This window comes from Boleophthalmus pectinirostris, unplaced genomic scaffold, assembly GCF_026225935.1.
Source record: "Boleophthalmus pectinirostris isolate CB_2022bp ecotype Guang Dong unplaced genomic scaffold, ASM2622593v1 HiC_scaffold_18, whole genome shotgun sequence".
Taxonomy (NCBI): domain Eukaryota; kingdom Metazoa; phylum Chordata; class Actinopteri; order Gobiiformes; family Gobiidae; genus Boleophthalmus; species Boleophthalmus pectinirostris.
The window spans coordinates 20,066,180-20,089,422 of record NW_026571133.1 but is presented as its reverse complement, the minus strand read 5'-3'; the positions used below and the strand labels follow the sequence as shown (position 1 = coordinate 20,089,422).

At 38.0% G+C, this 23,243-nt stretch overlaps 1 protein-coding gene and 1 pseudogene across 1 annotated transcript; both read right to left on the bottom strand.

Moving 5' to 3' along the window:
- Positions 1-4,229: 4,229 nt before the first annotated feature.
- syt10 (synaptotagmin X) lies at positions 4,230-11,837 on the bottom strand. Its single transcript, XM_020926724.2, has 7 exons — positions 11,636-11,837; positions 10,770-11,166; positions 8,113-8,674; positions 7,516-7,636; positions 6,427-6,598; positions 6,097-6,226; positions 4,230-4,532 (listed from the first exon to the last, which is right to left on the bottom strand). Exons 1-7 carry the CDS (start codon positions 11,835-11,837, stop codon positions 4,461-4,463), a joined length of 1,656 nt encoding a protein of 551 aa, XP_020782383.2. The 3' UTR covers positions 4,230-4,460.
- Positions 11,838-23,125: 11,288 nt separating this feature from the next.
- On the bottom strand, positions 23,126-23,243 carry LOC129409104 (5S ribosomal RNA; annotated as a pseudogene).

Below are 23,243 nucleotides of genomic sequence, written 5' to 3'. Positions count from 1 at the left end.
GCTGCCAGAGATATAAAGCAGATTTAGCGTGTACGACAGGACATTCATCTCTTTTCCTCACCAGCAGCGTAAAAATCCTCCATCTCCTGGGCTGTAGTGTTTGAATGTGAGAATGTAGCTACATAAAAAAAAACTGTTGCTGTTTGTTGATCTGTGTTCTGGATTGCATGTTCTCATACTTAACTAGAATTCAAGGCATGTCATCAAAATCTTGAGATCTACAATTGCAATATGAGTTTAGTATGATTTTGTTGTTTCTATTTTGTAGTTGTGTCTGCTCAGAGCTCATACTAGCATGTCAGCCTTGACACCTTCTCACACTTAGTAGGTGACTCATCACTGGAGTGAATGAAGGACTTTTATTCACAACTTTCTAGGATCACATTAAAGACTATTCAATCTTAAATAATAATAATAATATGTGTATATATCAATACATCAAATACTTCTGGAGTTGGATATTTTGCATTTCTAAAAAAATAAAAGGCATGTAATATAATATTAAATATAAATTACTTTAAAGCTTCTTCAAGTTGGAATTAAATTTATTTAAATGCAGAGATACAAAAATGTTAGTTTAGTAAGACATGTTATTAAGGAGGACATGCTTTGTACCAAAAGAGCATTCCTGTGTCAAAAACCTGGGCAAATCTAAAGTTATGGACTATACCCAACTAAAATTCCACAACTATTTACAATTCCAAAGATAAAGAAAATATATTTGGATAAAGTAGATCTGTGGCGGTGGGACTTGATGAGAAATATTTGCAATGAGGTTCATGCTCAGCCCAGTGATGATAGGCTCTGAGGTGATTCATGCTGACGACTCCATCTCTGCGCTTCATGTAGATCACCAGTTCAACACACATACTCCCCTCAACCTCCTCTCTCTCCACCCTCTATATGTCCATGTGCCCAGTGACGACAGTAATGGGGCCTCAACTTGCCTCACACCTGATCGGGCACGCTGACGCCTCTGGATCGCCTGCACATTGACGCACACATTTTAATTATTCTTCTTGGACTGGTCTGAGTCATATCCTTTCAGGAATCATCAGTGGACACATTACTTTAGAGATCTTGAAAGTCGTTATTCTCTGTTTAAAACTACTATGTTGAGAAAAAAAAATCTATTTGCCAGTTTTGAACAGCCTTTATTGTCTTCTTCTACAAACATTGGACACAAAGAGCTACAGTGTGCATCAATAGATCCTTCTCTACTGGCCAAGACCTTGAGATCCATTAAGCATGCTTTTACTATGCCCTTCTCTGCACATCAATAAACAAGCAAAAGGATGTGAGGATATTTCACAACATTAAATTATAGCAGCTATAATAAACTTAAATATCACCACAGAATTCTGACATATAATCATTTCCATCCATCCTTCCATTTTCTTCCACTTATCCGGGGCCAGGTCATGGGGGCAGCAGTCTAAGCAGAGACTCCCAAACTTCCTTCACCCAGAACACTTCCTCTAGCTTCTCTGGGGGACTCCAAGGTGTTCCCAGGCCAGCCGAAAGACCAGAAGGAGATCTATATAGTTATTTCAGTCACTTTATGATAATTGATATATTACAAACTCATAGCCTAGCTCTATATGTCCAGTGAGCAGCACTTAACAGTGACAGTGAATTCATTAGACAGTGGTCAAAGTGATCCTAGGTAGATGCTTTGTGACACTTTATTTTACTTTATTTTGACGTATTATGGCTTGAAACATTCTGTGCAGAAAAATAAAATGACTGGGCTTGGTGTAGAGATTAAACAATCTTTCTGTGGCAACCATCAATAATGTAAGTGAATAAAATGTATCTATTAAATTATATTTCCTAACTGACTTAAACTTTTTCTTAATATTTTTATGTGGAAAAATATTTAAGGCACCAATCATCTCTTAAATGTAATTGTAAAGAGGCATTGTCCTCATATTACATTTAATATTAAATATTATTTTGTCTGTCTGAAAGTGAATTAAAATATATTTGGCCTCTTCTAATTAAGACCAAGTGAAGCGAGAGTGTGGGAAACAGAAGCTCATATGAGCACATTCAATGCAATTTCCTGTAACTGTATATTCAGTCCAGTAAATTAAAAATCATTAATTAAATCACAATATGAAGCCTTTTAGCAGTGTAATGTTAAATACTGTCTACACTGCACTTCACTGTGGAGCAGGTCACCGCTGGGGATTGCTCTCATCGCCAAGGCAACAAATGCAACATGTGCCATTATCTGTTTTTCAGTAATCTTGTGGAACAAAAGGAAGTTCTGTTGGATGCTGCTCAAAGGATCAAAAATATTCTATTGATGTTTCCACCTCAATTAGATGCAAGAAGGTTGAGGGAAACCTTTCTCCAGTGGGGTTTTGGTGAAACTATAAAACACAATAAGCCATCTAATTAAAATAAATTAAAGTAAATTGTCTTTTCCAGGAATCATTCACTGGACTTCAATTTCTCATTATGAAAATGAATTATTTAATTTGATGTTCCATTAGCACGGGAGTGTATTGTACATTGTCCATTTATGAATCCCTCGTATGAGTATATAGCGTTCAATAGGTTATATGAAAGAAAGCCTTACTCTTCTAAAGAAATGACAATGATCAATATTGTTGTATTTATTTTGTTGAAATACATTTTCAGTGGTTACATTACATTTTTATTTCAATAACCGACTTGAAATCCTTACAAAAGGTATCACAAACTGTACACATCATGACATTTGTTCTTTTGTTCAATACAGAAACATACAGTTACATTTTGAATATTCTTCTAAACACAGAACAACTTGCTATAGTGAAGAAAAATGCCCTCACTATGCATTAAATATAATATATATATATTATTATTATATAATTATTCACTGTTGTTAGAGGGGCTATTATTCACTCAAGTACACATTTGAGAAATACAAAGTTTTACTAAACGATGGCAACATAAGTCACAAAAGTGCCAACTTCACAATCCGTATCTTGTACTGTTCAAAGTAAACCACGGACTGTAATTTCAAGTGAACATTTAAGGCTATAGTATGCAAAAATGGTGTACAGGATATGCTGCGCTACATTACGATTATGGACAGCAGTTATTCCCAAAGACAGCAGAAGAAAAAGGTACAATATACCGACTGAAGTAAAATTGTTAGGGAAATAGTGCTGCGCATAATCACGCCACAAGCACAAGCACTTTTTGGAGGAATCAGGTGTAATGTGTTTATTCCTGTATAGTGTTGGCATATATTCTTCATTGCAAAACCATTTCTTGGGGTGGAAATGACTGTGATGTCCCTCAGTTGCAGCATAACTTTGTAAATGTTCAAAAGCTATTATACAGCAGATAAGATTAAGACAATGTGGGTGTGCTCTGTCCAATGCAGATGAGGTTGAATTTGGCCTTTCTGTGTGATTCAAATGTCTTTGGCACATTTAGGTTTAGTAAGCCTCAGTATATAATGTGCATCTCTGATACAGCAGCTATATTCACACAAACCCACAAAAAAAAATCTAAATTTCACAAAAACATGCTTCAAGTAAAAATATTTGTTATTTTTTTACATATTAAGGACAATGTGAAGAGAAGCATCAATATTCAAATATTATGTGCAAGTAAGAAAATAACAGTATACAGCCTTGTACTATTTGCCAAGTTAAATTGTTATTACTCTGAGTCATAGACAAGCAAGAAAAACAAGTATATACTTGTTCACATGTACAATTACATCAAATTAATGGAGGTTTATGTGTCACTTTTACCACTAACATTACAGTTTTTCTTATTTGTCATTATGACTCCATGTTTCAATATACAATGTTTCAGTGTGCATTTTAGCTATAATGTACTGTTCAAAATAAAAGAATAACATGTTCTATTATTTTTTGTGAACAGTGCTGTAATGCCTTCTATTTTAATAATAAGCACTAAAACAAATCAATCTTCTTGTATTGACACATTTGCTACATCTACTTGCTACACTAACTCTGCAACAGGATTAACTGTAATGCTAAATGAATGGACACGTTTTGTCAGAGGCACAATACCAATAACTCATAACCAATAGCTGTACTTCCATCAAGATGGCTATTGTTTTATAATGCTGTAGAGTAGCCCTTTAACTTTGTGCCATTTTGTTTAAATGCAAACTAGCTAAAGAGCTCTCAGGCTAGAAAAGTATGCACCCAGAATATGTAAAACAGTTGAAATGCCATGTTATAAGTACTGCCGGTCCTGTGCTTCTTTTAATGTTATTTTTGAATAGATGTATTAGGTACTGACTTGACAAAATGCTCTGTTATTAAAGACCATTGCATCTTTAAAAGGGCTTACTGAAAATAGGCTTTTGTAGTGCTTATCCAACTTGGTTAAGGTATATCCTTTTGTATGTGCATTTTATGTGCATGTATCAGAGATCTCACAGAAATTACATTGAACTTCTTCCAACTTCTTTGATGTGATTCTCATGGAGTGTGAGGTGGTTTGGGTGAAGGACATGAACCTTGACTTTCAAAGCTGGCTGCTCTTCCTGGCCACTGAAACAAACATAAAATATTCACATTAGAGCCCGACCGATATGGATTTTGTTGTGGCCGATATGAAACTGACATAATGGGAGTCGGAGCTGCCGATAGGCTATATATTCGCCGATATATTTAGTGATGTAAAAATTCACTGTAAATCTTGAATTGATTAAAAAACTTAGGTTTGGCTCTAGTGGATTCTAAATTGGGTTTATTTAGGCAAGATTTATTGTTATTTTGACTCTTTACATCATATTTACATACAGTAGATTGGCCTAATGGCATTTTTGCATCACATTCTAGCTACTAGTGATGGGTATTTCAGTTTTTTTTTTTTTGGAGAACCGGCTCTTTTGGCTCGGCTCACTAAAGCAGCTGGCTCTTTCGGCTCCCAAGCGACTCTTGAGATTGTTTTGTTGCAAGCAGGACTGAACCTGAACTGAACCAGGACTGAGTGTCGGGACTCGGTTTCTATCTCTCTCCTTCACTCGAGCCCAAGATTAGTCCTGGTTTATTCATTTTATGCTGAACTGCAGCCAAATGTGCACTTTTTTATCCTATGCACGCGCAGATTTCTGAAAGTTTCGTTTTCAGCCGCTGCTGCTGTCAAACTATGGGTCTACATGCAGCATGAAGAGAAAACGTGAGAAAAAGAGAAAACACGTCTCCCAATAAGAAGCAGGCTCCCGCTGTTCGCTCTAAGAGCCGCTTCGATCGCGACCGACCCATAACTCCTAGCTAGTAAACTATCGCTATTAGCCTTTAGCCGTAAAAACGTGCGGCGCCGCGGTAATTAATTATATGCATAAATGTGGATCATTCACACATCTATTCACAGCTCATTTACATATCAATGTAAAGGTCCAGTAACAAATATACGGACAATATAGTCACTTTACAATAGACCAATAGAAAACAGCCTGTTTATGTGCGGGAGCTACAGCAGCTAATCGCTAACAGATAACCTAAACTAGCTTCAAAGTCGATGTATTTCCAACACTCACCGCTCACACAGGCTCCTCCTCACATCACAAGTCTGCACTAATAAATGTCCTTTTAATCCAGACTCAAACCGATTGTCCGAGAAAGAATATAATCTCAGTGTTGCGCACGGCTGCGGGTGTAAACAAACACACGCGAGTGAAGTGATGTCACTCTGGTGGTGTGTTCAGGGACAGTAGGACACAAAAAAATTACACCGCAGATAAATACTAATGCGGATCCACATATTAGGACATTTATCTGTCTGTAAATTGGATTAAATGAACATAATGTAGAGAGTCTAAGCTTTATAACGAGGTATAACATGCCTACGTGAAATATCGGCCCATATCAGCAAGCATATAGGCCGATAGCCGATATGTCTCCAGTTGCCCATATTGGTCGATAATATCGGTCAGCCGATATATCGGTCGGGCTCTAATTCACATGAAGAAAAAATATGTTATCCCATTTGGAAAAGGCTGTATTATAACATGCATGTTTTTTAATATGAAGTTAAGCCCATGTACAAAGAATGAGTATTGTTGATGTAATAACAACTGATTGTACACTCATCCCTAGATCATGTGCATACCTCTCCCAGCGCGTGCCAGTGTGTGATGGGTTTCCGTGGATATGCCAACATTTCGTTCCAGTGGTCTCTGCCCAGCCCCTCAGCATCCGGACCAGTGCGACAAACGCCTATCACTTCATTGTGTCCAACCCTGTTAGAGACATTCAATTATGTAAAGAATTAGATATGTTTCTCCTATGGACTCACAGGGACAGCCCAAGTGACCCCAATTACACCTCCTGGAAAGCATGTAATCATTTCGATTATTATGCTGAAAACCTGTCTTATGGCACTTACATACGTTTTTCAAGTTGCAGGTTGTGTGTATGAAGGAATGTGTGTTTCGCTCACCTATCATAATCCATGACCATGATGGACAGGCTGACCTGCTCCACATTTTCAGGGGGGATGTCAAAAATGATGGCCTCGTTGTACACTGGGTTGAGAGTGCTTTTCTTTGTGGTAGTTTTCCTCTTCTTTAACCTCCTCCCTTCACATATCAAGTACACCTTCACGTAGGGATCTTCAGAAACAATAAATGACAATCTATTAATGCAAAAAATGTCTGTTTGTGTGTCCTCCTGTTCCATGCATAACTCTCGAACCACTCATCCGGCTGATCTCAAATTTGGAGGGTGTCATCCTGTTCGTACAGGTGTGTGCAGTGCCAAGTTTCATGTTGTTAAAGTAAAAAATGTCAAAGATCTTTAAAAATGAGTGATATAATTTAACAGAAACTTTTGGAATCTCTCTCCTGTCTCCATGCAATGGTTGCCCATAGCAACAGAACTCCCCAGCCCCTTTACCTGAGCAGTGAGGCCCCGCCCCTTAACCTGAGTATTTTCTGAGTAACTTTCAGAGTCATGCAAATGTGTTACTGAGATTTCAGCGGCTGTTCTCTGGAACGCTCTGATGTTGGCAAGTGGTTATCCTGTCTCCTCCCTCTCACCAGGAGGTTGTGGGTTAGACTCCTGATCTCTGTGAGTGGAGTGTGCATGTGCACCAAACTATAATAAGAACTGGATAAGCCCCTCCCCCTTTGTCCCGGGTGAGATCGACTAGTATATATGGAACTGACTAAATAAAATGAAAGCCAGTATAAACTCTTCTATCTCTAATTGTATAAAATGTATATGATAAATTGTTGCTTTTCACATCGTATTTATCTCCCCTGCAGCTCTTAGACGTATCCTTTGTTACTAACATTTAGGTCAGTATTAGTTATAATGAAACATTTTTTAAGTTGGTCCAAATGTTTGATTAAGAGTATAAGGACTTCTGGGGATTTATGATTGCAAAGCTTTTTCACAGCAGATGGTAAGCTTTAATTATTTGTCCCCAAAGACTTTGTGAGTGGCCACCTGTTGTTTAGTTGAACAGAAGTTTATTTACGACAGTGTGGTTTTGATGTCGATCACATCTTGTTTGGTATATGGTTACCTGACGAGCCTGTGATGTCCATGGCTTTGAGGTTTCTGCATTTGATAACTGTTAGGGTCATTCTGCCCGCTGTGGGGAGGTAGCATAATGAGTACATGATCTCTCCCAGGTCAACACTCTCCTGGACCAGAGAAGGGAAATAAAACACAAGAAATTAGCTTTAGCACTACACAAAATCTGAAAACATAAGTACAAGATCATGAAGGATATTTTTTCTTATAGGTTCTTCTACAACCTTATTCATTGAGCTATGTGCCAGCAGAAATTTAAATGGTAACCACAATTCAAAACTGGTATTATATTTAAATAAAATATACTGGGCCATACTTGAATATTTAGTAGATGACTCTCCATTGTGTAGTCTATTTTTATACAGTGGCTCTATTTATGTGTGTTGAACCACTTGGGCAGCTCCTGGAAGGAACACTGTGTGGGTGTTTGGCTGATTGGATGCATTCTCCTAGAGGCATTTGAATAATGCATTGAGATCAACCAGCCATTTGACAAATTTACTATGACTAATTTTTGAATGTTTATTTGTTCTCACACAAATCCCTCTCTTAAACTCCAAGCACTGTAAACAGGCATATGTCTCACCGTGGTGGCTGCATGGATGTCCTTCCACACCACAGCCTCGCGGGAGAGGTCAGAAAGTTCAAAGAGGTTGTCCACCACCACCTCGCCGATCATGTCATGGCTGGTGAAGCGATCAAAGTCGTAGACACTGAAGTGCAGCTTACGATTGCACAACTCGTCATAAGCCACGGGGAAGCAGAAGCTCTCATCAAAGGTTGGATTGAGGTTTTTGCGATGGACTCTGGTCTGGTACTTTTTCTTCCTCTCGGGGAGTAGATAGATTTTCACATATGGATCAGATGTACCTGTAAAGTCTTTAGCAGGCAGGTCTAAAGCCTTTAGTATCTTCACTACTAGAGCCTGCTCCTCATAGTCATATCTGAGGGAGAAGCTGAGTTTTCCACAAGTCTCTACGGGAGCCTTTCCCTCATCCTCTGAGTCCACTGACTTCTGCTTGTACAGTTCTGGTTTGATCCGGCCGATACTAGCAGTGGAGGTCTGTCGTAGTGGTACTGTGTCCATGCTGAAGTCCACACTGGACACATTCATCTGACGAGGCAGGTGACGCCGGAAAGAGTTATGCCTATGAAAAGGGTCAGGTAAAGGGTCAAGTAAAAGCTCTGAATGAACTTTGTATATTCACACAAAGGCAAAAATTAATTACAGATGTGAATGACAGGCAACAGCTGAAGACACTCCTGCTTAGAAATACTTTTGGTTGATTGAGTCCCATGACCCTAGTTTACTTATTGTTGTTTTACGGTGTACCTGCTTTTATAGCACTTTGTTTTGTCTGTGAAAAGTGCTATATAAATAAATAAATTTACTTAGTTACATACTTACTCTACTATTCATTCTGGTGATGAATAGGATCCCCTATTTATCCAAAGATTGTATAGGGCCCCACAATAATACATATTCAATTCAAAACACTATGTCATGTTCTCCTCTCAAATTTACATGTTAATAGTACATATCATAATGTCTATTAGTACTGATTTAAAGTTGTAAATAATGCAAATAAATTATTTATTAATGAATTATTTAATTATGCAAAATTTATTTCAAACACATTTTTCTTTTAGGCATGAAGGAAAATGGGAAAGCATGAGAATTTTAGAGAACCAACTAAATTAGCAGCTCTCTATTCCCATTTGGCATTAGCCATTATCTAGCGGCTAGTGATTGAAAGTGGTGGATAGGAAGGTGCAGGGTGAGCTGACTATAAAAGCATGTGTAAACACTGAGTGAATAATAAATACAGTGTAAAATAACAGACTTCTTAAACACAAATTCGATGAATTCAAGCCTTGAGAAACCATTCATAACCTGAATTTCCCACCCCATCTTGAGGACATGGCTGTTTAGACTCACCAATATTGTCACCTAGCAACAGACCCTACCCCCTTTCCCTGACTATCAAAGTGATCAGAAAAGCCACTGCTCAAACGCTACATAACAGAAAATCACTCTTATGTTATTCTCCAATAGTCCATGTTTATGCTACTTCATTCTATATTTATTAACCTTAATTTTAAAATTCACATATAGGAAAATGCATTTACAAATACTACTTTATGGAACAAACAAACATGAAAAAGCTGTTGGTATTCTATACTTGTGGTATACTTAACTTGGCCTGTCTACCTCACTGCAGGTGGGAGTATAGTTGAGCTCCTTAAAATCTAATTACGTACTCAAGGAAGAAGTGAAGGAAGTATCAGTAACAGCTTTGCGAGTGGGGGCCAGTGCCATGTTCCACCATGACAGCTCCCATCCCACAGTCAGGCTAATTATGGACATTCTGTTTTAAACACTGCACTGCAAAACAATGAAAAGCCACAGCTGATTGTTTAATTACAAGGGTTGCTTCCTTTGGTTACCATAGCAGCTCAACTCGCGTGTACAGATGATTATAGGGTTGAAAGTGAAGCCAGGAGAGATGGGAGGCTACACACTGGAGAACCCTCCGTTTTCACAGTCAAAGCACAGACAGACTCCTTTATGTGCAACAATGTATTATGGATAAGAAAAAGCCCATTAATTACTCATTTGTATTGTATCAATCCAATCGCTTACCTACTTACGTACCATTCTTTTTGCACATGTGCCTTAGTCTCCAGATTGCTAAAGGTGCACTATATGACTTTGTCTGGTTTCCGTGAAGATTTTATCGCTTTCCCTGGAATGTTTCATGGTATTTCATTATGCATATTGTTATTGCTCCAAAATACCTGAAAAACATATATTATTACTGTGAGCCGGATTGCCTCTTCATGGATCTGGCCTGATAGTTGGCCTGGTGTCTCCATGGAGGTAAATACATTTAATGCCATGTTTTGAAAAATTAAAGCACTAACATATCCATGGTGATGGACCATCAATCAGAAAAGTTACATACATACATAAAAATAAGGGCCATTGCAATTAAAAATGCAAAACATTGTATGGATTGTAAGTCACGTGACTAAAACCCATGGATGGTGTGACTGTGAATTAGAAGACCCAGGACCTTTTTGGCATGGCATGGCTCAACTATTCATGGGAACTGTGCAGCTTTATGTAAATGATGTCAGTGAATCACATATTAGTCATGTCATCCAGAGTACACTGACTAATGTTGAAGTTTAAGTATGTTTTGATATTGCCTGCAGATGTATGGTATGGCACTGCTGTACCTGGATGAGGAGGTGGGCTCAGTGGTTTGCCTCTGGATCTTGCTCGGCTGGCTGACCTTTTCCCTGGGGGCAGTCCTCAGGTCTGCTGGGATGTCTGGGGATGTTTGACTGATCTTCATGGCAGCCTCTTGCAGTTTGACACAGCAGCGTCCATTGGCCTTCACCTCCAGGGGCCATTTCTTCTCCATCTCCACCACTTTGGACTCTGGTGTATGAGCAGGGTTGGAGGGCGGAGGGGCCTCAGTGAAACCCACATGTAGGACATTTTGTGTTTGCGTGGATAGAGTCTTGTTCCTCCAGATGGGCCAGCACAGCTTCCAAAAGACAAAGAGAGACACTACCAACAGAGCGAGACCACAGAAACCCACTACCACAGCAAGAAGACTGATGGAGATGTCTACACAGAGCAGTAGGAGCATAGACAGACAGACAAGTGAAGCAAGCAGGACACAAGTAACAAGACCAACATGCAGGGAGAAAGAGAGAAGGAAGCTGTAAGAAGGAGGGACAGCAATGTTCACTTTATAAAATTTTTAAAAGAACAAATATCAATCAGCAGGTTTCAAGGGCTGCTTCAATCTGCTTTCTACCTGTTGCAATAAAAAATAAGCACTGAGGAGTTGCTAACATAGCCCTGTTTTAACAGAAAGCCCCAGTGCCCCAAAGGAGCAAGCTATTCAGTTAAGTTATGCTTTATAAACACCTACTCTCATTCCATGCGTAATACATATAGCCTATATACAATATTTACATTATTATATACAATAACAACGAATAAAAAAGTGGAAAAAAACAAACAAACAAAAAAACAAAAAACAAACAGAATAACAGAAACAGGCTATTAAAGTTTTTTCGCGTGAGTTTACCTGCGTGCCCTTTACCCAGAATATCACTTCCCAAAGGGAATATATCCGAGCATCTTTCACGGTCCACGTGTCCAGTTAGACAAAGTTCTGTAACCATCTGCAAAGCCCTTTGGCATAAAGTGAAGCTGTCATCCGTGCGCACACTCATGTCTCTCCGGTTAAGCCATTGCACACCGGGTGATCCTGGAGGGCGGCGGTTCATCTGGGCAGCGGTCACTTGCCGCAGAGAGCGGTCACAGGTAACTGCGCTGAGAGCATTCCTAGCTGATCCATGAGCAGCGCGCACCGAGGAGCAACTGGTCGTACGCGCTCAGTGGAACCACTTGTAGAGTTAAGTCCGACCCTCTCTGTCCAATAGCAGAGCGCTCCAGTCAGCTTTGAGAGCGCACTAGAGCTTTGGCCACATCACATTCTCTCATAATGAGTTTGAAATAGAAACGATTGACAATGTATGTGTGTAGCCCCTCCCCCAGCAGCGCCGAGCCCTCGAGTATCCTCTTTTTACATTGCAGTAGCAAAAGCATTCTCTTAGGAAACGATGTTCACAGAAATTTGATGATCTCCCTATATAAACATGTTGGTATTCCACGGATCTTGACTAAACCGTCCGACAGTTAAAGCATAATTACAGGAAGGCAGTTTGTAAGCCATTAAGTAGACTAGCATAAAGATACACTGTAAACTTATCTTATACCTAAAACTCGTCCAAACCATTTGAGCCGCTCTCTCTCTCTTTCTCTCTCTCTCTCTCTGTGTGTGCGTGTGCGTGTGTGTGTGTGTGTGTGTGTGTGTGTGCGTGTGCGTGTGCGTGTGTGTGTGCGGGTGTGTGTGTGTGTGGTGTGTGTGTGTGTGTGTGTGTGCGTGTGCGTGTGCGTGTGCGTGTGCGCGTGTGTGCGGGTGTGTGTGTGTGTAGTGTGTGTGTGTGTGTGTGTGTGTGGTGTGCTACTGTCTCGAACGCACAGTACAGAGCTGCAGGCCTGCACAGCAGGGATAAGCTCAGTTACTGGCAGTCTGCCGTGAGAAAATATAAAATCATTAACATTCATGAACTGGGTTCAGTCTTGTGGTCTGAAACAAAACAAACAAAAATGTATTGTACCATACACAAATCTGAATGTCACATCTAAAACAAACTGGACATAAAATCTAACTGGCTGAAAGCATTTTATTATATGTTCATAATAAAATTATTTATTTATTCATTTATTTATTTATTTATTCATTTACTCACACTGACTATTGATAAGGCTACATAATAAACTCTAGCCTATAATACCAAATCAGTATCAAGATCTTGGAAAACTTTGAAAGTTACATTATATTCTATATATTAATAAATTAGTTGTAAGTAATTGGTCTGAGTTTGTAGTAAATTTACAGTAACTTGATATACTGTGTTAAAATTTTAGTAGAAAGTTTAATAGGGCTTAAAAATAACTGATTGTATGTAGATGAAGTGTTTGCACCTTCTGGTCATGATAATGACCTTTTAACAACACACAATTTCCAGACAGTGAGAGCTGAAGAAAAAGAGTGATAGTGAAACAGTTAAAAGCACATCCCTCACTGGCCTCCTGCTGCAGCTTTGATTTAATAGCGGCTCCTGATAGCTTTTCGGTTTAATTAGGCCATTTAAAGGTTAACTGCCAGGACTTCGCCCACAATCAACCGCAACCCATCTTTCACTGCTCCATCTACAGTCGTCAGTGGAACATTTAGTGTTCAGGTGTATCTCCTGCAGTTGCAGATCAGTAGTGTGACAATACTAAAACCCATACACAATAATGGGTGGTTGTAGATAAAGTATTTTTAATTTTGAAGAACTTGAAAAGGCATCACACATATTTTTCATTGAGCCAGTACTTGAACCGTATGAGCTTTTATGCCCTCCACAACTCTAATGTAAGAGCCCAAGTGAGAGCCGCATATTAAATGATCGCACTTATCTCCCCCCTGTGAGTTATGCTGTGCCCCTGCAATGAACACATCTGCATCTTCCTCACAGAGAGCTCGCACTGGGTTGTTCAGAACAATTACCCCTTCTCACTACCACTCAGGACCCCTCAGGTGAAACCATTATCTTATCTTGGGGGTCCTTAGTACTGACACTAGTAATTCTAGTAATTCAAAACAACTGCAGAGCTGGGCTGCCAGGCATATCCCAGTGCTTACAATCCAATTACCTCAGGATATTATACTTAGAGAAGGCAAATTTTACATTCTTGAAGACTACTCAGTGTCATAAAAATCGCCATCGAAGTGTTATGTATTATTATTATTATTATTATTATTATTATTATTATTATTATTATTATTATTATTATTATAAAACAGAAAACAATGATGTTAAAGTTGCTTGAAGCTTTGGGTTCATAAAATGTACTTCTCTAATGCTACTTTTTATTATTTACGTTTCTGATTGAGATTCTGTCTTCTGCTTTTCTCTATGTTACATATTATGTTATTCTTTGCCAAGAATGTTTCCAAGTATGTTTTAAACTTATATATCGCCATGGAGACAGCAAAGTCATTTGAGGTGGGGCAATCTCTCTCAATGTAGGAATGTGTGCTTTTCAAAGTATGTTAGATTAATTAAATGCTAAATAGGTACATTTAATGTCATACATTCCAGGCAAAATACTAACATCTCCATGGCGGCAGATCTCTCACATCACTAAAGTAATATAGTGCACCTTTCATTTTGATGTTCTCAAAGACAATTAAGTAACTTGATTAAGTGCTTCAATGTTCAGAATCAGTGAAGTGTGAATCTGAAGAGAAACATTTTTCCGTGTTTTTTTTTACTCATCTTCCCTCTTTCATAGACTGAGTCGATTGCAGATTGTTTTGAATGTTGTGTATAGACCTTGGGATTTAGTCGTCACACATCATGAAATTTTCAGTTAGTCAAAGAGTGATACATGTACAGTATTTACCAGTAGTGAGTGAGCAGCTTATGGGGTTATTGCACTGCTCTTTTGCTTTATCTTTTAACATTGTTCTGGATAATGCATCTCTATGGATATTGTACAGTTTTGCAGCAAAAATGTCAGATTTTGTCAATACATTCAATCCTGAGTGTTGTTAATCTACTCTACCTTTTTTACTTTGTGCCCCTCCTGCAAAGAAATCCACTACCTTCAAGTGGACAGTGGTTGAGCTGTTGTCATGGCTACCAGGATGTTGAATGTTGGGCGGGACTGAAAAGACTTCACTCAAAGCTATAATTAAACATCGTTTGAACAAACCACAGATTAATGGATCTTGTCGACATCTGGAACTCTTGATCATGCAGATAATATTGGTTCCTAATTTTACTTATTTTTACACACATATATTTATATGTATTATTTGTTTGAATTGTTTTGTCAATACAGTAATTCTTTAGGGTCCTAGGTCCTATTAGAATAATTGACCAGTGCCAGGCAGAGAGCTGTGCAGTATACCAGTCCTACATTGTATTCCTCTAAGCATTTGAAAGTTATTAAAAGTGTTTATAGAACTATCAGACTTGATAGTTGTCACAATAGGCCTTGCTCATCTTCGTTCAAGACAGGGTACTTTTGGGAGCATGTAATCCTCTATAAAGTCACATGGACAGACAACTTTATTAGAAACTGGGGGTACATTTGACAGCAGACACCTAAACAAACAGGTGGACAGCACTGAAATATTGACCGCCATGAGATTCATAGTTGATCTCCACTGACAACGCCCCCACCAGGGCTGTAATCTGCACCCACGTTCCAATCAGGATTGTAAATTAACCCCCCCTTTGTTTACCGTATATCTTCCTCATTTTAGTCCATTCCTCCGAGGCTATTTAAAGTGCTAAAGGAAGTAAAATCACATCTAAGAGGCGAGGCTGCAGGACAATACAAACCGCTGCTGTTACATAAGACATAGGTGTTGAGTTACATAATAGGTGAAAAGAGCAGTACCAGCGGTGATGGACAAACACTGCAAGGAAATATTGCCACAAAAAAGCCAGACAGCTATTAGAGATAATAGTGTGATTGACAGAATTTCACATCCTATTATTTAAGTGTCTGTCTGGAGTGCTTTCTGGGAGTTTACCGTGAGTCACTCGGCAAATGTAAAATTCAAGCTGTTTTGCTTCACTAACAATAAAATCAACAAAGTCACTGCTTTGGTAATATGTTTATTTCTTACACAAGTCATGGTTTTGCATTGCTTGTTTTGCATCAAGCTTTCTCTTGGCATAAGTTTAGGGCTCAGTACCTACACCTTTAAAAATAAATTATATATAAATATATAAATACACAAATACACAATATAAAAAATTCGACCACAGTAAAAAGTTTAAATTGTGAAAACGTTTGAGGAAAAAGTGTAGCTGGAAAATAGTCAGCCAGTAGGTTATAAAGTCCAACAACTATTCAAGCAATTTTGTGAATCTGGGTGCGCTTTGAAGCAATAAGAAAAAGAATTTAAGATGGGGCATGTTAACTTTTAGACAGAAGATTGGGTAAACAGGAATAGAATAAACCCTTTCTTTCCAGTGAATGGTCAGGAAACGGCTGCTTATGTCCATCACTGGCACAAAAGGCCAAATCACAGACCCTGCACTGTAATCACAGCAGCGACAAGCGCCCAGTCAAGACCTATCTGTTTTTAGGATCACTTGGGGTGAGGAGTGACAAATGAGATGTACCAGCACACCAAAACACGCAAAACTGATGAAGCCAAATGAAAAATAAAAAGCTTCATACCTCTCACATCTTATCTTCAGTTTTACACTCAGGAGTAATTTTTAAGCACTTGATTTCTAAATTTTTATCTTCATTTTCAGAGGATGTGCTGTGAGCAAAACAAATTATATATTTCTTTATTATTATTATTATTATTATTATATTATTATTATTATTATTATTATTATTATTATTATTATTATTATTATTATTATTTTCAGCAGCAGTTAGCATAAATAATTTATCCAATCCAGGAGTTTATTTTGCAAGATTGAGTCAAAATAACTATAGTCAAAATGGCTTGGACAAGAAACAATGACTCAGTACCCTGATCAATTTGTAAGTTTACTTTACTTTTAGCTGAAAAATGTGCAATATTGTGTAAAAAAATAAAAATAAAAAATCTCTGACCCCTAAAAACTAATGTATTAGGTCTCACAGATTGTAAAACATTTTATTTACTAAATTAATCCTAAAGTTTTAGTAAATTCACCACCCTTTTGGTTGCTCAATAAGTATTTTTATTATAGCCTTGCCATGGCGAGAAAAGTCAAGTGTCTATTGCAGAGGTCTGCACTGTCTGCATGCTCATAGCTTTAAAACCTTCACTAAAATCTATGAGGCATTTTAATGTTGTGCCAGAGCAATGGATACTAATGACCTTGCTCCCCCTCGAGTGGTTTCACACACTGCAACACAAATAGTGCTATAAAGTATGATTTAAACCCTGTGAGCAAAGAACTGTATCTTCATCAAGGAGAAATCTGCAGCATTATCCATTGAATGCCTCATTAATGCTTTATATGGCTTTGGGCAAAGGTCTAGGCTCAGCCACATGGGAAAACAATGGTCCGGCATTTAAAAGCTTCTCTTTTAATTACTGGTTGTTAAACTTGTCTCTTTAACATTATATAAACTATTAGTCTTGTCAAGGTACTAAAATTTTAAGCTTGATTTCTAAAGAATAGACTTGATACTCAATACTGATTGATACCTAGTGTTGGGGAGTAACAGATTACATGTACTGGAGTTATGTAATCAGAGTACAAATTATGAGTAACTGTATTCAGTTACAGTTACTGTTTCAGTGAGTGGTAATTGGATTACAGTTACTTTGTTAAAATAAATGGATTACACAGTGGTATTTTCCTGTTTTCACATTTTGGGCTACATCCCTTTTTTTTTTTTTTTTTTTTTTTTTCGGTAATTCCACTCATTGCCGGACACTAAACCAGGACTAAACCAGGACTAAAACCAGGACTAAAACCAGGACTAAACCAGGACTAAACCAGGACTAAAACCAGGTCTAAACCAGGACTAAACCAGGACTAAACCAGGACTAAAACCAGGTCTAAACCAGGACTAAACATGCTGTGTGGACGTGTCTCCTCGTCTTCTATCAATAATATTTTAAATTTGGTTCAGTAAAGTCTGGGATTTTTATTTTCTTTTATCAGACAAAACATCTTATGTTATGATATCCTCATCTTTGCTTCTCTACAACAAACCAAGTAATCAAAAGTATTCAGATTACGTTACTCACTGTAAGTAATTTAATGGATTACGTTACAAATTACTTTTTGGGGTCTGTAATCTGTAATCTGTAGGGGAATACATTTTAAAAGTAACCTTCCCAACACTGTTGATACCAAATGATGATTAAAAAGACTTTTTCTATTACTTTATTTCTATATATTATTTTTACATGTACATATAAATTTATGCCTTATTGACACCAGTCTCTTGTTACTTTTGCTACTCATCTTGAATTTATTATCACCATTTATATTTTTGCTCTTTGTTATTATAATACATTGTGATGAGTGATCTACTGAGTCCAAATAATTTCCCTCATGGATCAGTAAAGTTTGTCTGAGTCTTCTTCTTCTTTAGACAAATGGTTTGATTTTCAACATTAAATTTAAGTATTAGATTTTTTTTATACTTTTGACAACTCTATAAGATACTAATTAAAGTTTTATATCAAATCATACTGAAAGAAAGTTTATTTTGTCAGAGATTCATTCTTCAAGTGTCATATTTCCTTCCCCCCTGTATTGCTTGTTGAGCCCATTGCATCAAATCTTCCCTAACCTTTAAATACAGAAGCAGAGTTGCCCTCCTGGTTGGCTGCGTGTTCTCCTGCTGCCTTAAAGGTTAATAGATTTCCCGCCTCCTTGTGCAGCGAAGGGGAGCCTCAGCCAGCCTTCCCTTGTGTAGACGTTTTCAAGATTTGACAAGTAGATGACATGCTTTTAGAACAAGCATTGTTTTGACATAACATTCTGTCAATCACACACCATTTAGTGCCTGTAAAAGGTCTAATTTAAATGCCAAAAGTACTTTCTTCCAGTACGTCTAGGACTAAAGTACACAGTGCCATGGACGTAATAAGCCCCACAAACATAATAACAATTCCCCACCACAAACGTAATCAAATTTCTGTAATACCCATTACATTTATGGGTCTTAATTATGTTTGTGGATGCAAACATGTTGTCCTGCAAAGACAATAACTTCCCACAAACCTAACACACATTTTATCATAACACTTTTCCATCTTCAAGGCACTTAAAGCGCTATACATCAAGGAACCACTTACCCATACATACATACATTCATACCCCAGTGTACACAGACACTGGGTGCGAGATGGGTTAAGTGTCTTGCCCAAGGGTATAAAGACAGCATTCATGTGTGGGAGCCGGAATCACACCACCAACCTGTAGGTCAGTGGATCTGACAGATGGCAAACACTCTATCAACTGAGCTCCTGCCACCTCGAAAAAAATTATTGAATTATTCCCTATAATTCTGTAATTTAGGTGTAGAGTCTCATTAGTCCAGAGAAACAGTGGTACGTTTGTAAAAGTCCCAGTTTTGTCTTTGAGGGTATGTGTGGGAGACTGGGACATCCCAGTGCTACTTGGGAGAGCCAGATATTTATGGTACTTGGTGAACAACTGGTCTTCAACCTGGTCTATTAAAGAGTGTGGGTGTTTCAGAAGTTAGCCACCACAAAGGACCCCCACTGTTGTTGCTTGTGGCCATGAGAGCTCTGAACTGAAGAAAGAAGCGAGACTTAGGTAACAGAAAATCTGAGCTGGGAAGTGATGAGGTCAAATTTCTCTGTAGGGATCAGCATCCTCTGTGTTGCGTAAGCATCTTCCCTATGTGACACAAGTAAACAAGACATAACATTGTATACAAGCAATTGTTAGTGACAGGGTCAGAGAGGTGCCTGCTGGGGACCAGAAAGAAACCCATGGGTAATATTTTGACTGGAACACATCAGTGGGGACATGAAGAAACAAAGTACCATGTCAAATGAACAGCACACATTGAACTGTCAAGTGAATCTACAGGGTGTAGTAAGCAATTACTTGCTTATTTCACAACAGAAATGTATAAGAAATTATGTCCAACTCATAGATTGTATAAACAGACATAGCTAACCCACTTGCTACAGCGTTCCAGATAGGAAGTGTTCATGAGGATACTTCCAGCTCCTTTTATTTCAGTTATCTTTACATAGGAAAATTGTCACCCCTCTCTGTAACTGCTACAGTGAGCGAGAATCATCATTTTGGTCTTAAAACATTTGTATTAACCCACTCTACATGATCCTGGTGATTTTATTTCACCATTTTGTCCAATAATAAATTCCTGTTCCTAATGCAGAACACTGTGGGTGACTTCACATTCCCTTAATTCACTTCTTTATACAGCCTTTGGTCCAACTTCAATCTTACAAAAAGTAATTTCTCTCAAAAAAGTGTATTAATTTAAGTTGCTTGTTTTTTCTCATTTTGAGGGACCTTAAAATGCACCATGTTGAGTTTTTCATTACCACCTGTTTACAAGCATTAATGGAACCATTTGCCCTTCTTAACATAATGCCTTGAAACCATATTTTAACTCTTCTGTTGTTGTTCTCACCAATGCTGGTTTGTTCATCACTTTAAATGAAAATGTTTGCTTGGTAAATGGAGAAATGACACAAGTTTAAAGCATTTACGCTGTGATTTATGTAAGTGCAAGAGGGGCCCAACAATACAAATTCCATAAACATTAGTCAAGAAACATTTTCTTGTTAGTAAATGATTCAAATTCTACCTGGCACTAAAATAAATAAGTGGCTAATTGGCTAATATAATTCTTCTGCTTGGTGATCTAGTTCATTGATGCATAGTTGTTGATTGAACTGCCTCAAACAAGATTCAAGTTGCTGTTGATTTGACAAATGTAGCGTTCATCTGAGCAGTTCAATTTATTTATTAGTGTTGAGGCTGTCTCTGCTGAAGCCTGGTTGATTAGAGACCCCTGCTCTGTCTGGTGTAACACCCCTCCGTGCTCATGAATCCAAAGTAATCCATGAGGACAGTCATTCAGAGCACTGTCACCGTCACTTTTACAAGAATAGATTATGTCACACTTATAACATCATCTCTTTGGAGTTATTCTAATTCATTTTAATTAGAGTAGAAAATATTCCCACCAGGGATGTTAAATGAGAATAATATTTGAGCAATTTACATATTGTGTCAAGTGTCTCATTTTACTGGCACTTTGTTTTTATCTAATAATAGTACATATTATAGTTGTATTATAGTAGAACTACATTTTCTGTGTTTTAAACAACATTAGAATCATTCCCTTGTTTGGCCTCTGTTTGGGTTTTGATATTTGGATTTTGTTAACATCATCGCTGAAGTAACTCTGATTTCATCACTGACCTTTAATCCCTCTTTGATCACAATCCCTCTGGACATTATAAAGCAAAATAAAGGCAAAATAAAGCTGACAATTGTTTTGAAGTTGTGCCATTATAATGTTGTATGTATGTATTCACTGAATTTAGCACATGTATCTTACAATTAAAAAAAAAAAAACACACAGTTCAGATTCAAGAGGTTTTGTGTTACATAGTCCATTGTTCACACACTAAAACTTTCTTGGGAGGTATAGAACATGCACTTGAAATGCTCATAATGGTCTGGAAGACAGCCATGCCAGTACATTGTTAAAGGGGCCATAAATAGAACAGTTGAATATGGTCAGCCAAGGCAAGGTTGTCGCTGTTACATCAGCCAAGAAAAGTTTGTTTGCCACTATTATTATACAATTATAGCTGCTGCCTGTGAGGCTTCATGCAGGTTAGGGGCTAACTGAACCAACACTGTTAGTAGTACATGCACCTGCACACAAACCACATCACTGCAAGTGAAGCGAACATATTTGTGTTGACATGACTGCATCCCACTGTTTATGTTAAATACTACACCACTGAGCAGTATGTGAACTCACCGGCAAATTAAATGAATTCATTACGGAAATTACAGTAGTTCACATTTCGCATCTATGTGTGATGGTTTTCACTGATCTACAGATTGAAACAAGATGTGGCAGGCTTTTTTCATTTTTGAATCAATTTCCTCTCATTGCAATCAATTATTGCACTTTTGGGAGGATTTCTTATTGATTTCAAGGCCTCCCCTGTGGTGCAATACTCCTTTTGTTTATTTCAGAATTTTTGTGCATTGGTCTATGTAATTACAAGTAAAGTGAAGTAAAATGATGCTGTGTTGAAATGTCTGCTCTGGTGATCTTGTCCCAAAACAAGTTTCTTCTAAGTGATACAATAAATGAATACTGGTGTGCACAAAAATGTATCAATATCCTTTCTCATTCTAATTGCAAAAATACCATACAAGTGAGTGTTTTTATTGTGCACAAAATCTAATGGACACTTGAATCCAGTAAGGTATTTGTGTCAAATTGTAGCAAATTTGATTACTGAGGTGAAAAGTCAATGAAATCAATATTAATATAGCCTGACATTCAGACAGCAGAGGCTTGTGGGCGAGCTGGTTTTGGTGCTATGTTACACCACTGAACCACTATAAAAGGAAAAGCCAAAGGGAATGTCACTGTGCATCGACAGACTGCCACAAATGTGACACCTGCGGCACAATTGAGCCAATGAACTACTGACCTCACGCTCTGTTTCACACTCTTCAGTCATGGATTTATAATTGAATTATTTGATGAATTACCTGCTCACCCTTCAGCACCAGCTAAGTTTTTCTATGTGCGCTGTTTGTCTGTTTTTTAACATACTGTGATCTCTGAGGTGCTGTTATTCACTGGAGAGCCACAGTTCCCAAAGCACTTCAGCCTGTGTGTTTACATTTACGCTTTTACAACTCAAGGTATAGGCTACTTCACTCACTGCCAGTGACAGAAACAATCACAATCAAATCTAAATAGAATCAAATCAACAGAGCTTGACATTGACAGCAGTACAGCTAATTTTTGGTTTTAATTCTTTCAACCAAAGCGTGAATTATTCTACAATCATGTTAAGCATATAATCAGGTTAACAAAACTTTAAAACTCAAATATGATTTTTTTATTTGATGCCAAACTATTCCATCTACTATAAATGTAGCTAATACCATTTGGCAAGTAATTAATTGGCAAGTGACTTTTAGCCCCAGTGGTCATCCTTATAAAAAATTATTATTAATAATAATAATGCATCAGTTTTATATAGTGTTGTTTTGGACACTCAAAGACACTTTACAGAGCATTATTCATTCACTCCATACCCAGTGGCAGTAAGCTATTATTGTAGCCACAGCTGCCCTGGGGCAGACTGACAGAAGCAAGGCTGCGCTATCAGCCCCTCTGACCACCACCATCACTCACACACACACACCACATTCTTAGGCAATGAGGGTGAAGTGCCTTGCCTAAGGACACAACAACAGGCACCCCCCTGTGGCACCTGATTTTCCCAGTGGTCTCCCATCCAAGTACTAAACAGGCCCGGCCATGCTTAGCTTCTGAGATCTGACGGGATCAGGCTTTGGTAAGCTGATATTACCACTGAC

Coding starts and splice junctions, on each gene's coding strand:
- syt10 (XM_020926724.2), bottom strand. CDS start 11,837: ATGAACCGCCGCCCTCCAGGATCACCCGGTGTGCAATGGCTTAACCGG. Junction 11,167..11,635: donor TCTGGGTAAAGGGCACGCAG/GTAAACTCACGC, acceptor TGCTCTGTGTAG/ACATCTCCATCAGTCTTCTT. Junction 6,227..6,426: donor ATGGTCATGGATTATGATAG/GTGAGCGAAACA, acceptor TGTCTCTAACAG/GGTTGGACACAATGAAGTGA.